Source organism: Liolophura sinensis, chromosome 6 (genome assembly GCF_032854445.1).
Source record: "Liolophura sinensis isolate JHLJ2023 chromosome 6, CUHK_Ljap_v2, whole genome shotgun sequence".
NCBI lineage: Eukaryota > Metazoa > Mollusca > Polyplacophora > Chitonida > Chitonidae > Liolophura > Liolophura sinensis.
Window position 1 is genome coordinate 64,907,241 of NC_088300.1, and position 14,576 is coordinate 64,921,816.

The 14,576-nt window shown below is 39.4% G+C and overlaps 1 protein-coding gene across 1 annotated transcript in view; it reads left to right on the forward strand.

Annotated features, from left to right (window-relative positions):
* The window catches only part of LOC135466561 (zinc finger FYVE domain-containing protein 26-like), a 40,524-nt gene extending 26,725 nt beyond the window's left edge, over window positions 1-13,799 (forward strand). The window contains exons 31-43 of the mRNA XM_064744110.1: window positions 433-593; window positions 2,558-2,734; window positions 2,994-3,159; window positions 4,385-4,480; window positions 4,756-4,815; window positions 5,636-5,782; window positions 6,640-6,837; window positions 7,829-8,085; window positions 8,443-8,617; window positions 9,125-9,184; window positions 9,483-9,665; window positions 10,268-10,318; window positions 10,621-13,799. Of these exons, the coding sequence (XP_064600180.1) occupies window positions 433-593; window positions 2,558-2,734; window positions 2,994-3,159; window positions 4,385-4,480; window positions 4,756-4,815; window positions 5,636-5,782; window positions 6,640-6,837; window positions 7,829-8,085; window positions 8,443-8,617; window positions 9,125-9,184; window positions 9,483-9,665; window positions 10,268-10,318; window positions 10,621-10,791 (1,902 nt within the window). The 3' untranslated portion in view covers window positions 10,792-13,799. The remainder of the gene's footprint in view (window positions 1-432; window positions 594-2,557; window positions 2,735-2,993; window positions 3,160-4,384; window positions 4,481-4,755; window positions 4,816-5,635; window positions 5,783-6,639; window positions 6,838-7,828; window positions 8,086-8,442; window positions 8,618-9,124; window positions 9,185-9,482; window positions 9,666-10,267; window positions 10,319-10,620) is intronic.
* The last annotated feature ends 777 nt before the right edge of the window (window positions 13,800-14,576 follow it).

Sequence of the window (14,576 nt, forward strand, 5' to 3'; positions counted from 1 at the left end):
ATTAGTTCGTTATCAGCAGTTTTATTTCCAGCTCGAACCTGGCTCAAGCTAGTTTGTTCGCAGCCTAAAGTCAGGAAGTTTGCAAAGGTCAGTAGAGCACAAACTTGATTACTGTTTGAATGCTAGATGAAATATTGCTCAACCTTAAACACCAGTCAAGTAAGTATTAAAATAAATTCAAGGTATTTATTACAATTATTCAATACATTGTTTTGCAAGTAAAATTTGCATGTAATCAATAAAAATGAACAAACAGGAATTTTAATGCTTAAACTTTTCCACTAACCTGAGGTTTAACAAAGATTAAACAGTGTCGCATTGCAGCTTGACTATTGTTAACATATTATTGTTTTGCTGGAAATGTTATTAATTTTTTTACTTATTGACAATAATGTTATGTGGTTAACTTCATTTGTCTGTTCTTTCCCACAGGCTCCAAGCGCATCATTGTGCATTTCTATCCTGTCCATGATGAGTAGTCAGTCCAAGGCTGGTCAGATCATGTTACAGCTGTGTGATGAGCTGTCCAAGACACTGAGGCCTATAGCACCAGGTGTTCCTAACCCAGAGGTGGATTACAGCCTGGTTATCAGGTAAGCAATGGTGTTACAGCTGTGTGATGAGGTGTCCAAGACACTGAGACCTATAGCACCAGGTGGTTCTAACCCAGAGGTGGATTACAGCCTGGTTATCAGGTAAGCAAAGGTGCTACAGCTGTGTGATGAGCTGTCCAAGACACTGAGGCCTATAGCACCAGGTGTTCCTAACCTGGCGGTGGATTACAGCCTGGTTATCAGGTAAGCAATGGTGCTACAGCTGTGTGATGAGCTGTCCAAGACAATGAGGCCTAAAGCACCAGGTGTTCCTAACCCAGAGGTGGATTACAGCCTGGTTATCAGGTAAGCAATGGTGTTACAGCTGTGTGATGAGCTGTCCAAGACACTGAGGCCTATAGCACCAGGTGGTTCTAACCCAGAGGTGGATTACAGCCTGGTTATCAGGTAAACAAAGGTGCTACAGCTGTGTGATGAGCTGTCCAAGACACTGAGGCCTATAGCACCAGGTGTTCCTAACCTGGCGGTGGATTACAGCCTGGTTATCAGGTAAGCAAAGGTGTTACAGCTGTGTGATGAGCTGTCCAAGACTGAGGCCTAAAGCACCAGGTGTTCCTAACCCAGAGGTGGATTACAGCCTGGTTATCAGGTAAGCATTCGTGTTACAGCTGTGTGATGAGGTGTCCAAGACACTGAGGCATATAGCACCAGGTGTTCCTAACCCAGAGGTGGATTACAGCCTGGTTATCAGGTAAGCAATGGTGTTACAGCTGTGTGATGAGCTGTCCAAGACACTGAGGCCTAAAGCACCAGGTGTTCCTAACCCAGAGGTGGATTACAGCCTGGTTATCAGGTAAGCAATCATCCTACAGCTGTGTGATGAGCTGTCCAAGACACTGAGGCCTAAAGCACCAGGTGTTCCTAACCCAGAGGTGGATTACAGCCTGGTTATCAGGTAAGCAATGGTGTTACAGCTGTGTGATGAGCTGTCCAAGACACTGAGGCCTAAAGCACCAGGTGTTCCTAACCCAGAGGTGGATTACAGCCTGGTTATCAGGTATGCAATGGTGTAACAGCTGTGTTGGGCTGTCCAAGACACCGAGGCCTATAGCACCAGGTGTTCCTAACCCGGAAGTGGATTACAGCCTGTTTATCAGATAAGCAAAGGTGTTACAGTTGTGTGATGAGCTGTCCAAGACACTGAGGTCTATTAGCACCAGGTGTTCCTAACCCGGCGGTGGATTACAGCCTGGTTATCAGGTAAGCAATGGTGCTACAGCTGTGTGATGAGCTGTCCAAGACACTGAGGCCTATAGCACCAGGTGTTCCTAACCCAGAGGTGGATTACAGCCTGGTTATCAGGTAAGCAATGGTGTTATAGCTGTGTGATGAGCTGTCCAGGATACTGAGGTCTATAGCACCGGGTGTTCCTAACCCAGAGGTGGACCCAGAGGTGTTACAGCTGTGTGATGAGCTGTCCAAGGCACTACTAAGGCCTATAGCACCTGGAGTTCCTAACCCAGAGGTGGATTACATATGCACTGAGTTCGAAATTATGTGTGTCACTAGTTCATTATTTCTTTGCCAAGGGGCGGTGGTTTACTCCAGTGATTGTGATTTTGTACCCACTGATTAGTCTATGAATATTCTTGGGGCCTCTGTGGCCGAGGTGGTTAGCACGCCAGCATGACTCAGTGACCCAGGAGCCTCCCATGAATGTGATTGCTGTGAGTTCAAGTCCAGCTCATGTTAAAATTTCGTCCACAAAAGTGCATTTTTAGAGCAAATAAATGTCACAAAATATTATTTTTGGTGCTGAAACAGTAGAATATCATCCCATGCTCCAAGCCTCAGAAGACATTTCTAAACTCAGTAGAACTCTCAGAATCAGGAGAAATCGTCAAGTTAGTCATGGACGAAATTCGTGGTCATTTAGGGTATGTTTGTTCAGACAGGAGTAATACATTTAAGTGTTGTCATAAATTCCATTGTTCTTACTGCAGCATAATGAAACACCTGCTATTCAGAGCCAAAATGATCTACATCCAGAGTGGAGAAGCCCAGGGCCTGGGGATGTGTGACACATACCTGAGCAGAGTGGACTTACTGAATCTCCTGGTATCTGGCAATGTGTCAGATATTCCATCTATACAGGAACTCACCAAGGTTGAGTCAGTTAGGTATGCAGACATCTTTTAGAGTATATTATAAATTTGCATTTAGACTCATGCACCTTTTTTTTCAGTCTACCAGCAAATTTCCCGGGCATATGTTAAATATGTGGCTGTCATATGTTGCTTATAACACTGTTATTGTTTTTCCCCATGATGTATATAAACATACATGTATGGTGACAGCTATGCTTTGGATATTGATCAAGATTTTGCACACTGTTAATCACTGATAATAAAATGGCTGTTAATACGCTTGTTTGTGAAGCCGCCTGAGAGACCGGTTGATAGAGGATGAGCGGTTGCCCTTGGCAATGGACGTGTCAACTAAGTGCGGGCTGGACACTTCGGGTGTGTGGGCAGCCTGGGGGATGGCCTGTCTGCAGTGTGCAGACTACACAGGGGCAAGGGAGAAATTCAACAGGTGTCTAAAGGTAAGCCACTTGTACTGCTAGCCTTTGTGTTTGGCTGGCTAGACTCAGACATGGAATGATATTTAAAATTGTTTTGTCCAAATTCTGTAGCTCTTTGAGATCGTTATGCCTTTTTGAAAAGGGATATGGATATTATATTGATGACTACAGATTAGAGAGTAGCACCAGAGCAGTGATGACAGTGTGATGGTTGACAGATTAGAGAGTAGCACCAGAGCAGTGATGACAGTGTGATGACTACAGATTAGAGAGTAGCACCAGAGCAGTGATGACAGTGTGATGACTACAGATTAGAGAGTAGCACCAGAGCAGTGATGACAGTGTGATGACTACAGATTAGAGAGTAGCACCAGAGCAGTGATGACAGTGTGATGACTACAGATTAGAGAGAAGCACCAGAGCAGTGATGACAGTGTGATGACTACAGATTAGAGAGTAGCACCAGAGCAGTGATGACAGTGTGATGACTACAGATTAGAGAGAAGCACCAGAGCAGTGATGACAGTGTGATGGTTGACACAATTGACAACTACAGCCCATTATCAATTTACCTCAATTAGTTTGCCTTAGTTAATTCTTGGTGTGACCGCTTAAATACTAGTGAATACTCAAATGATCAAATAGTAACACCATGTCTTAAGCAGAATTAGGTAAAAAATACATACAGAGATAATAACTGCTATATATTACTCGTCACTGGTCAAGAATTACTCAAAAATACTATGTTGCCAGGAGAAATTTCCTATTGTTGGATTCATCTCCAGTTACATGTAAATTTCGCTAATAGTTCTCACCGTCATTTATCTGTTTCACATTAGTTTATGAGATCTGCATGTATGTATCAGAATGCCACTGAAGTGCTGCTTTACCGTTTGTTTCATTACATCTCATCACATGTTTGGTTTCTGTCCTATATTGGGAACTGCTCATTTCTACGTTGCCTAAGTGCAACATTTCTCATTATTAATGTTTTATAAGCGATTGGCCTTGATAACCTCTGTTCAAACTTAAGCTCCTCAGCTCTTGTTCTGATGTGGCCTGGTTTTCATACAGCAGGGGGAAAGAGGCTTACCATCGGGGTCTGCCGGCTGTATGAGAACCAAGCTTTATGTGGAAAGGATAGTCAAAGAACAAGTGGAATACCAGGAAGTGGTGGTTTCCTGCTACAATAAACCCACATCCATCACATACATCAATAAAATAAATGATGGTATTTCACTTTCAGGCTCCTCTAGATCGAAATAAAACACAGCAAACTTCCAAACTGCTGCTGGACATCATAGACTGCCTTGAAACCATGCCAAGCACTGGGAACACAGATGTGAGTTTTAGCTGAATACGTGATGAATTACAGAGAAACTCGTTATCATTCCATGGCCGTATATGGCATGTGCATGTATTAGGACGGCTATAAATAGAAATAAAAGGCTACATTCATAGTGAACAGTCATTGAATCACAGTCCATGTACATGTATTAAATGACTTTAAAGATGATAGTGGAGTTTTCCAAAAATTTAATGCCATAATTCAATCATACATTTAAAGTATAGAGTTAAATATAGTAATGTTTGTTTTGGTTTTCCTCACTTGTGCAGGTCAGGAGCATACTCTCTTCCCCTGGTTCCATTAAGTCGCTCGTGTCCATGCCACCTCTTGTAAGTATACATCAGATCTAGAAGATTTGTTTCAATTTAGAGGGATTATAGGTTTGGGATTGCAGTAACATTAGCTTCATTTATAAACCCTGTGATTTTATGGACAAATTCAGTATGCTCTGTTGCATAATTATGCAATTGTGGGTTACTTCAAGCCATATCTCCTTACATTTCAGCGGCACATTGTGGGAATCTTCTACGTTATTTACACACCAAAACTTGATGGCATTTCATTTACAAGCAATCTTGAAGAGTTTCATGTATGGGACCATGTTCGTTGGTTGAATATATTTTTTTTTTCTGTCTTTTTTTTAGCTTGTTTAAAGTTTATAACATCACTTTCATGGTCATATCACCATGATACATTCTTGAAGCTGGCTTTACTCATTGACAAAAGACTTATAGTGCAACCTCACTGAAACACCGTGCTCGGGACCACCCTATGACCAGGCCCTGGTTTCATGAAGCATGAATAAGTTAATAAGTAGCTCTTTAATAGCTAAGTGCACTTCATGTTTCTACCCCGTACGTTGTTATTGTAGCTAAGCGGTTACTTACTTACTTAAGTGAGGTTCATGAAGCTCAAGCCAGGACTTGGTCCATTCCGTGAAATGTGTTGAAAACTGGTGTCACTAATTGTAAAGTCTAAGACTGACCCAGTATTCAGGATCGACATCTAATCTCTCATTTACATGGCTGCATTGCTAACTTCTAAAACATTTATTCATCTGGACACCTTGCTACAGGGTCTGCGTGTAACAGGGCAGAGGTTTGATATATGTAGTAAGACTACACATGTGATATTTCCTCTCTGTTTTAGCGCTATGTCGATGAATCGTCCCTGGACAAGGCACAATTTGATGAAGCCATATACTACCTCAAGGCATTTGGCTCACACTTGACCATGGTACAGTTCTATCGTCGCCATGGCTACCTGATGAAGGCAACTCAGTATATCCTAGACCATGTGAGTCTGCATAAGTCTCCAGTTTTTACCCCTAGTTTTATTTAACTTTTCTGTGTTTACTCCTTGACCAGAATTGGCTCAGTGATTTTGTTATTGCAGTTGCCATCTGCTATCCATTTGTGTCCTTTGTAAACACTTACCTCTTGGACGCTTATAACCAAATTTACCACACATACCACTTTGGCATTCCAAAATACCAGTACATTGTTCATTTTCAATGACGCTGGTCAGATTTGTCAAGGTGATTGGTGTTTGGTGTGAGTAAAGTTTCATTTTAAGCACAAGCTGATAACCTCGTTAGCAGCTTCATCAAACTTGTACATGTGCACTGAGTACAAGAAGTTTAATCCCACTGCTTTTCATTGACGGTGACTTATGATTTCAATGCCCTTGAGCTAGTGTCTCTATTGACTTGAGTAACTTGAGTAGTATTGACCCTGATAACACGGTTGGTAGAGCCTCCGCTTCAGGGGCGGTAGATCCACGATCAGTCCTGGGTCGTGTCTCACCTAATACCTTATAAAAGAGGAAGTTGTAACTGCCTTGCTTGGTGTTCAGCATTAAGGGGATACACGTATCAGTATAATGGCTCGGGCACGGCGACTTAGTTGCCTTTGATAAGTCATCTCAGTAAAGCAGTACTAGATAAAAGAGCGGTGGAAATCTGTCCTGCAACAAGGAGACACATTACATGCACTCGAAGGATTCCTTCGTCGTCATATGACTGAAAAATTGTTGAGCATGACGTTAAACCCCAAGCACTCACTTACTCACTAACTATATAGACTTGTGAACACAAAATCTTTTGCAGCTTTGGTAAAACATTTTCATAATCGTGTTATTTTTACATTCTGTAGAAATGTTCAACAGAAGTGTTTGTGGACGGCCTGCTGATGCCATCCTTAATCCAAGAGGATCTTGGGAAGTTGGAAGACCAGCTAACCATGATTGACCCAACTTTAGAGAAGTGGGGCCCATACCTGACTGCCACATGTCGATACCTGATGAAGTCTAAACTTATGCACGTCCTCTACCAAGTCCAGATATTCATGAAGGTAACGCCTGATAAGGTCTAAACTTATGCACGTCCTCTACCAAGTCCAGATTTTCATGAAGGTAACACCTGATAAGGTCTAAACTTATGCACGTCCTCTACCAAGTCCAGATATTCATGAAGGTAACACCTGATAAGTTCTAAACTCTTGCACGTCCTCTACCATGTCCAGATATTCATGAAGGTAACACCTGATAAGGTCTAAACTTATGCACGTCCTCTACCAAGTCCAGATATTCATGAAGGTAACACCTGATAAGGTCTAAACTTATGCACGTCCTCTACCAAGTCCAGATATTCATGAAGGTATCACCTGATAAGGTCTAAACTTATGCACGTCCTCTACCAAGTCCAGATATTCATGAAGGTAACACCTGATAAGGTCTAAACTTATGCACGTCCTCTACCAAGTCCAGATATTCATGAAGGTAACACCTGATAAGGTCTAAACTTATGCCCATCTTTAGCCCTGAGCAGATTATGATAATGGTAACCTGTTTACAAATGTACGTCACTTCCACTTCATTTTTAGTAAAATTTTGTAGTGCATTTGCAGTTTTGCCAAGTCTCAATAAGCTCATAAATTATTAGGTTTGTTTTTTCTTAGAACCAGTTTTTGACAGCATTCATGTGCCATCATCAGCATATTTGCTTCATTATAATAATTAAAAGGTTTTCAATTTTGAACAAGCTGAAGAGTTTTTGAATGATCCTAAGTAATGTGGCTAACTATAATATTTAAAGCTTCAAGACCAGGTGTCACCTTACAAAATACTGATATCTATCTACAGATTTTGTTTTCAGCATTGTCATTATTAGTGTGTTGAAATGTGAGATAAATTATTTTGAATTAAGGATATGATGATAAATATGTCAGTATTTGACAGCAAAAGACATTTGGTGTATTGACTATTGACTATTTGATATATGTCTTGTTTGATGCAGTGGTAAATCAAGATCCACAGTATTTAATTATATGCATTTCCTTTCAGGACTATATTCGGGCAGCCCTGAACTGTATCACCTATTTCTACCAGCGTGGGGCTCGGACTTACTTGGACCTGGCGGGACGAGTAAAATACCTGTTTGAGGCTCAGAAACACCTGGATGCATACCTTGACCCCAGTAAATGGGGCAGTGTGCGTCCCCCCAGCTACTCCTCTAGCTCTCCTAAACCCAGCTGGTCTGATGGTCACAGCTTAGAGAGCTCCTCTGCTAGACTGACTCAGATGCCACAGGAGGTGAAGAAGTAAGCTATGCAATTTGTATTTCATATGGGTGTGTATGAAATCATGAGATCCGATGAGATCACCTGGTGGAATCCATCCCTTGTTGTCTCTGCTGTGACTTTAGGTCAAGATTTATTTGATTATTTATTTGATTGGTGTTTTTTTATGCAGTACTCAAGAATATTTTACCTATATGACGGCGGCCAGCATTGTGCTGAGAGTAAACCGGGCACAGCCTGAGGGGGTTGTCATTAAACGCCAATCAAATAAATAAATATACATGTATCAAGAAACATGATGCATTTGATATTTATACTGTGTTACGATTCTAATTTGGTAATTTGAGTGTGCACACTGTAATGGTTGTTGTTTTCCAGATACCTGAAATCTGTCATCATTCAGATCGAGGTGACTAAGTACATGGAGAAGAGTATGACATCTAAGCCACCAGATGGCACTGCTATAGCCATCATCCAGAGCCATCTGACAGGCAAGGAACCGCCCCCGACCGTATTTGGTAATGCCAAAGTGAGGGCAGATGTGGTTACAATGGTGAGCACTGTAATTATCTATAAGATATTCTGACAGCATAGATCTCAAAATAAATAAATAAATAAATAAATACAGCTAAATATAGAAGGCCTGCCCTTTTCTTTCTGGATACTCATCGATATCCTGATCGCCAGTAAAATTTGATGGATTCTTGCAATATATCACCCAAATCCAGCGATAACAGACAGACAAATTAACACAGGCAAAGAACAAAATCTTCTTTGACGGAGGTATTAAATGGTGAGATACACTTGACAATGAAAACTACATTATAAAAACTGATTCAACTGGTTATAAAAGGTCGCTTAATTTACGATAAATGCAATGAATTGATACAATTTTGGGAAATAGATTTGTGAAAGTTTAATTGGTTTATTTAGGACTGTGTGCTATCTGTACTGTGTAGAACTATATGTATACAAGCATCATGGATAGAAGTTTAAGAAATTGCTGTAAGAGTTGTCACTGATCAAAATTTTAACATTTACCAATTCATCTATTTATCAGGTTTTGATGGTTGGAGAAGATCTGTTGACAAGTTTTGATCTGAGCATGAAAATAATCAAGGTAAAATTACAAGCAAATTCAGCTGCTGACAACTGCCCATTTCAGGGCTATCCACTTCATTATTTATGATACATTTTTTGATATCAAGATACACATCAACGTACATATATCATGTGATATGTTTGATTTAAACATTGCTCTTAAAATATGATTAAAGAAAGAAATCAAACTTTATGCGACAAAGGTTGGGAAAAAAATTGGTCTAATTCTTTCAGAGCTGGGTGAAATGGTTTATTGTTGTAAGATATATATACATGTTTGATTAACACTATGAGGAAATGTTGTTGTTGTTGTGTAGGAATATCGACTGAGTGCTGTTCCCATCCTCAAGCACACTGCTCATGAGATGGCCAAGTTCCATGACTACCCCAGGATTCATGAGCTGCTCAGCTGCCTGAAGCATGCTGGGATGGATGAGCCACAGTCTGTGGATGAGATCATCGGGGCTTGTATTATCATCCTCAAGGACGACCCAGCTGAGGTACATCTGTAAACTTCATGTTGGACTTTTTGATGATTGTCACATTTGTTTTTTATATTTTCTATAACCCATAAGGTAACGTTAATTCATCATTAAATGTTGCCATCATGTCTAGCTGTCCATATGTCTTGATACTGAGGAATCAGCTATAAGTCGACACCGATTTTATTTTGTGTTTTTCAGGTGAGCCAACATTAAAAAATCCAGAAATGGAATAAAAACCAAATTGAAATTCCATCTTCTTTTAATATTTTGCTCGATCTTAATGTTTTTTTTGTGATCTTCCTGTTTTTCAATGTTTTCCATGTAGTTTTAACAGGAAAAGGTTCAGGGACAGTCCATATTTCCCACAAATTAGATGATTTTTCAGTTTTATTTATACTTTTATACCCTACTCCAAGATTGAAAATAGATTCCTTCTGCCTGTAAAACAAAATTCTAATTGAAGTGGCCTAATGTATATGCATGAATGCTTGTCAGTTTAGAGTTACATGTATTTACACGCTCACTGATACTGTTGGATTGGAGAGGGCCGGGAGAGATGTCTTTACAAACGACTATCCATGAAATAATTTAGATATTGAAGTTATTTTTATCTGCAGGCTAAAGAGGTTGATGGGTTAATCAAACTGCTGCGGCTGGACTCCAATAAGGTAACTTCAAATGTTATTACAGTTTTAAACTCCTCAAATGTGTTAAAGAATGTGATATATTTTCTTTTTCTTCTTTTTTTAATTTAATCACCATTCTGCACAGAAGTTGTAAAATAATTTACTTATTTGTTTATTGATTTGATTGGTGTTTTACAAAAAAAATAAGTTACTCTACATTGAACTACATTGCTGCTGCTTCAGTGTTCACAAATAACTGCAGACTTTTTTGTGGGATAGTTATTTTTTCTTCAGCCTATCCTTTAGGAAAAAAATTTTCAGAAATCTTTTTGGCTGTGTTTCAGATCAATGCTATGATCCTCGTGGGAAAGCTGAAGTCGGCCTATCTTCTGGCAGTGAAGTCAGAGAGAGTGGAGGATGTGCAGAGGATCAGTGGGGCAGCTCAAAGGAGTGGACAGAGCTCAGTGAGGAACATCTGCGACAAGTGGCTCAGTCAGAGACTCAAGAAGCCATGAGGGATGAGGGTGAGAGGACAGAGGTTGTTAAGGAACATCTGCTACAAGTGGCTCAGTGAGGGATTCAAGGTGCTCTGGGGGGTGAGGGAATGAGGATCAGAAGGGTACACAGAGCTCAGTTAGGAACATCTGCGACAAGTGGCTCTGTCAGAGACTGAAGAAGCCATGAGGGATGAGTGTGAGAGGACAGAGGTCATTAAGGAACATCTGCTACAAGTGGCTCAGTCAAAGATTCAAGATGCTCTGAGGGGTGAGGGAGTGAGGATCAGGGGAATGGACAGAGCTCAGTGAGGAACATCTTTGACAAGTGGCTCAGAGACTCAAGCCCTGAGAGGCGAGAGAGTGAGGATCAGGGAAGCGGGCAGAGCTCAGTGAGGAACATCTGTAACAGATGGCTGAGTCAGAAAATCAAACTACAGAAGTCATGGCCAGCTCAGATGTTACTACAGATGTCATAATTGGCCGACGAGGAACTGCAAGAGTTATAGCTGAATGAAGTGGAACCACAGAAATCATAGCCGGTTGAAACAGAACTACAAAAGTCATAGCCAGCTGAGACAGAACTACAGAAGTCATAGCTGGCTGAGATGGAACTGCAGAAATCATAGCTGGTTGAGACAGAACTACAGAAATCATAGCCGGCTGAGACAGAACTACAGAAGTCATAACTGGTTGAGACAGAACTACAGAAGTCATAACTGGCTGACGTAGAACTACAAAGATCAAAGCTGGATGAGATGGAACTACTGAAATCATAGCTGGTTGGGACAGAACTACAAAAGTCATTCAGGCTGAGGTAGAACATCAAAAATCATAACTGGCTGACGTAGAACTACAAAGATCAAAGCTGGATGAGATGGAAATACAGAAATCAAAGCAGGCTGAGGTGAACCTATAGGAGTCATAATTGAGGTGAAACTACAGATGTCATGGCTGAGGTGAAATTACAGAAAAACAGTTTCTCAAAAGTGAAAACGACATGTACATTAGCTGACAAATGGAGTGTAGATTGTACATTAATCCTTAGTACCAATTCACTGTACCAAATTTAGTATATGTAATGGGCACTATAAAAGTCGACATACAGGTACATTTTTCACACTAGTGTTGATAAGTTCCTAAAGCTCTGGTATACACTAAAACCATTTGACATATGTTAAATTAGTTTGTATTATTTCCTTATCATTTTATGATGTTAAAAATTTTCATTCAGTGCCAAGTAAGATTTCTAATAGTCTTAAGTTTTCTTTGGCTCAACATGACACTGCATAATAATCTACACCAGCTTTGGCTTCTGTGACATTGAAAATTCATCTGTTCGTTGCGAGTAGTACGGAATAACCGCATGTTCATACTAGTCAAGTGGTTTAAATATCATGTGCTGCCAAATGCCATTCTTCTAGTATCAAAGTTTTATGGTCTTATCCCTACACTCTCATTGATTATGCAAACATACATGTACCTACTCTAATTCTTCTGAAATTCGGGACAGATATTAGTAGTGTGATGTTACATTTCTTTACCAGCCTTTTGGAAAAGTAAAGATTTGAGTATGTTGTTTCGTTAGATGGTCTAACCATGCGAGAAAAAAGAAACCCAATATTCCTGCTACAATTACATGTATACTGGCTAAAATGAGCAGACCGGGTGTCCCAGATTGTAGAAGAAATAGGGTATTTATACTTATATTTTTATCAGAAATTCTATGTATGAGCTGAAACAGTGTTATTTGTAAATATGATGCCAGATAACATGTATGTACATTCATTGTGTAAACTTCCACGAATACTACAATATAGGATATTTTTATTTCATCCCTAAACATTGAAGTGCTGTTACTATGACAACAGAGTAAATATGACACTACTTACATATATTTATAAGATATCACTGTACAATAAAACATCACACTCAACCTATCTTTAAAATGTATTATGCTCTTGTATCCATTTCACTAGTATATAAAATGTATATTTGTACATATTTTGCAGAGTAATGGTTCGTTGGTTTTGTTTTGTTAATGGGATCAGTTGGTTTTGTTTTTGTTTAGATAGGCCATTGAAAGCATTTTTGTCTTGCACAGATGTTTTGGAAGTATATAGAAGATTGTACCTGTTGTCGTCCATTTTGTATGAATTGCATGCATTTTATCCAGTTATGTATCCTGAGGCATTCCACATTATCAGAGATATATTTGCTGGCAATTTACATTTTATGTGTACAATATTTCCTCTATTAATGTTAACATTAAATTGTAGAGGCCATATTCCTTGGTTTTCTGACAGAGCTTCTTTCAACATTTTGTGTTGAACAGTTTAGGAAATAAATTCAGCATGTAAGTGACATACTGGGTAATGCTTGATGGGACAAATGTTTGGTACCTTATATTAAGTTGCATATTAAATAGTAAATGGGACTCGGGAGACCCAGTTGTTCAGAAGTGTATCCGCAATTAAGCTCTGTATTAACCTTAGTCTGGGCTTAAGTGCCATTAGTATTGTATTAGGCCAAGGAAGGTATTATGATTTAAACCTGGCTTAACTTTTAATACAGTTTTGAACAAACAGTCAGGAGAACATTTGCAAAGTATAAAACTATTCCTTTGGACAATGTTGTTTGTACATGTCTTGTCTTAGTTTTTGCTTTGTTTTTTTGGGGGGCATTACGGGTATTGTCACTCACTTCGAAAACTGATGTCAGTATGAGCTAATTTATAATCGCTTTCACATTTACTTTTCAGAACAAAGAAGGAGGATGAATGTTATAATCAAGCTGTCATAGACTATACTGTAAGATAAACAATAACAAAGGGGTAAATATAACAAAACAGACACCTGCTACCTTTATCTAAATAGGTGTGCATTATTTTTATTAGAGCTTCATTGTACTTACTACATTTACATGTACTTCCAGTGATGATCATTCATTCTTAAGTGTTTAAACAATTAAATGCATATCTTTTTTCAGGCAAAAATGATTTAAATGACAATAAAATATTTAAAATACCAGTGCAGAGTAGCTTTCAGGTATATTACATGTGTATTTCTCTGGTTACTTTTTCAGCAATTCCACATTAAAGGCAGAGGTCCTTAATTGTCACAGATCATAGTACTTTGACTTGGAAGCACATGCTCATATCCACCTAAAGTGGGTTTTCTTGCAGTTTTTTATGAGAAAGTTTGTCAGGTACCTCATTAAAGGAATCGGTTTCCCTCCTTTTCTACCTGGGTTTCTCCACTCAAAAATCCGACCACAATCTGAAGCAGTGATTTAACCGTCCATGGCTTGATGCCACTTCAGCAACATTTCTTCCAATTGAGTACAAAGTAAAAACCCAGTCAAAACAAGTGGAAATTTGCAATAGCTGTGCTATTCAACAAAAAGTTGATGTCATCGTGCATCCAGGGCCATTGTTAAATGAATGTCCTGTTTAATAGACAAGAGCTTATAGAGCAGTGTGTCACAGCTGAAACCCAAAGTATTACATATAGTACATATATCCTGGGTTGCACACCATTACAGATCTGATACATCTTTAGATGGCTTCTGCTTTAGCATATTAGCACCAGCATTTTGGTCTCAGAACATCTTAGATATAGCTGTACAATGTAAAAATGGACAGATTTCTCTGCAGGACTGAACTATAAATGCCAACACAATCAAAACAAGATAAAAGCTATAGCATAGTACAAAGTTTATTTCACTGTTTAAGTCTGGTCACAGTCTATAAACTTACCTTTTTAATTTTTCATACAAACACAGGTATGAACTTAACTGAGGTAAAG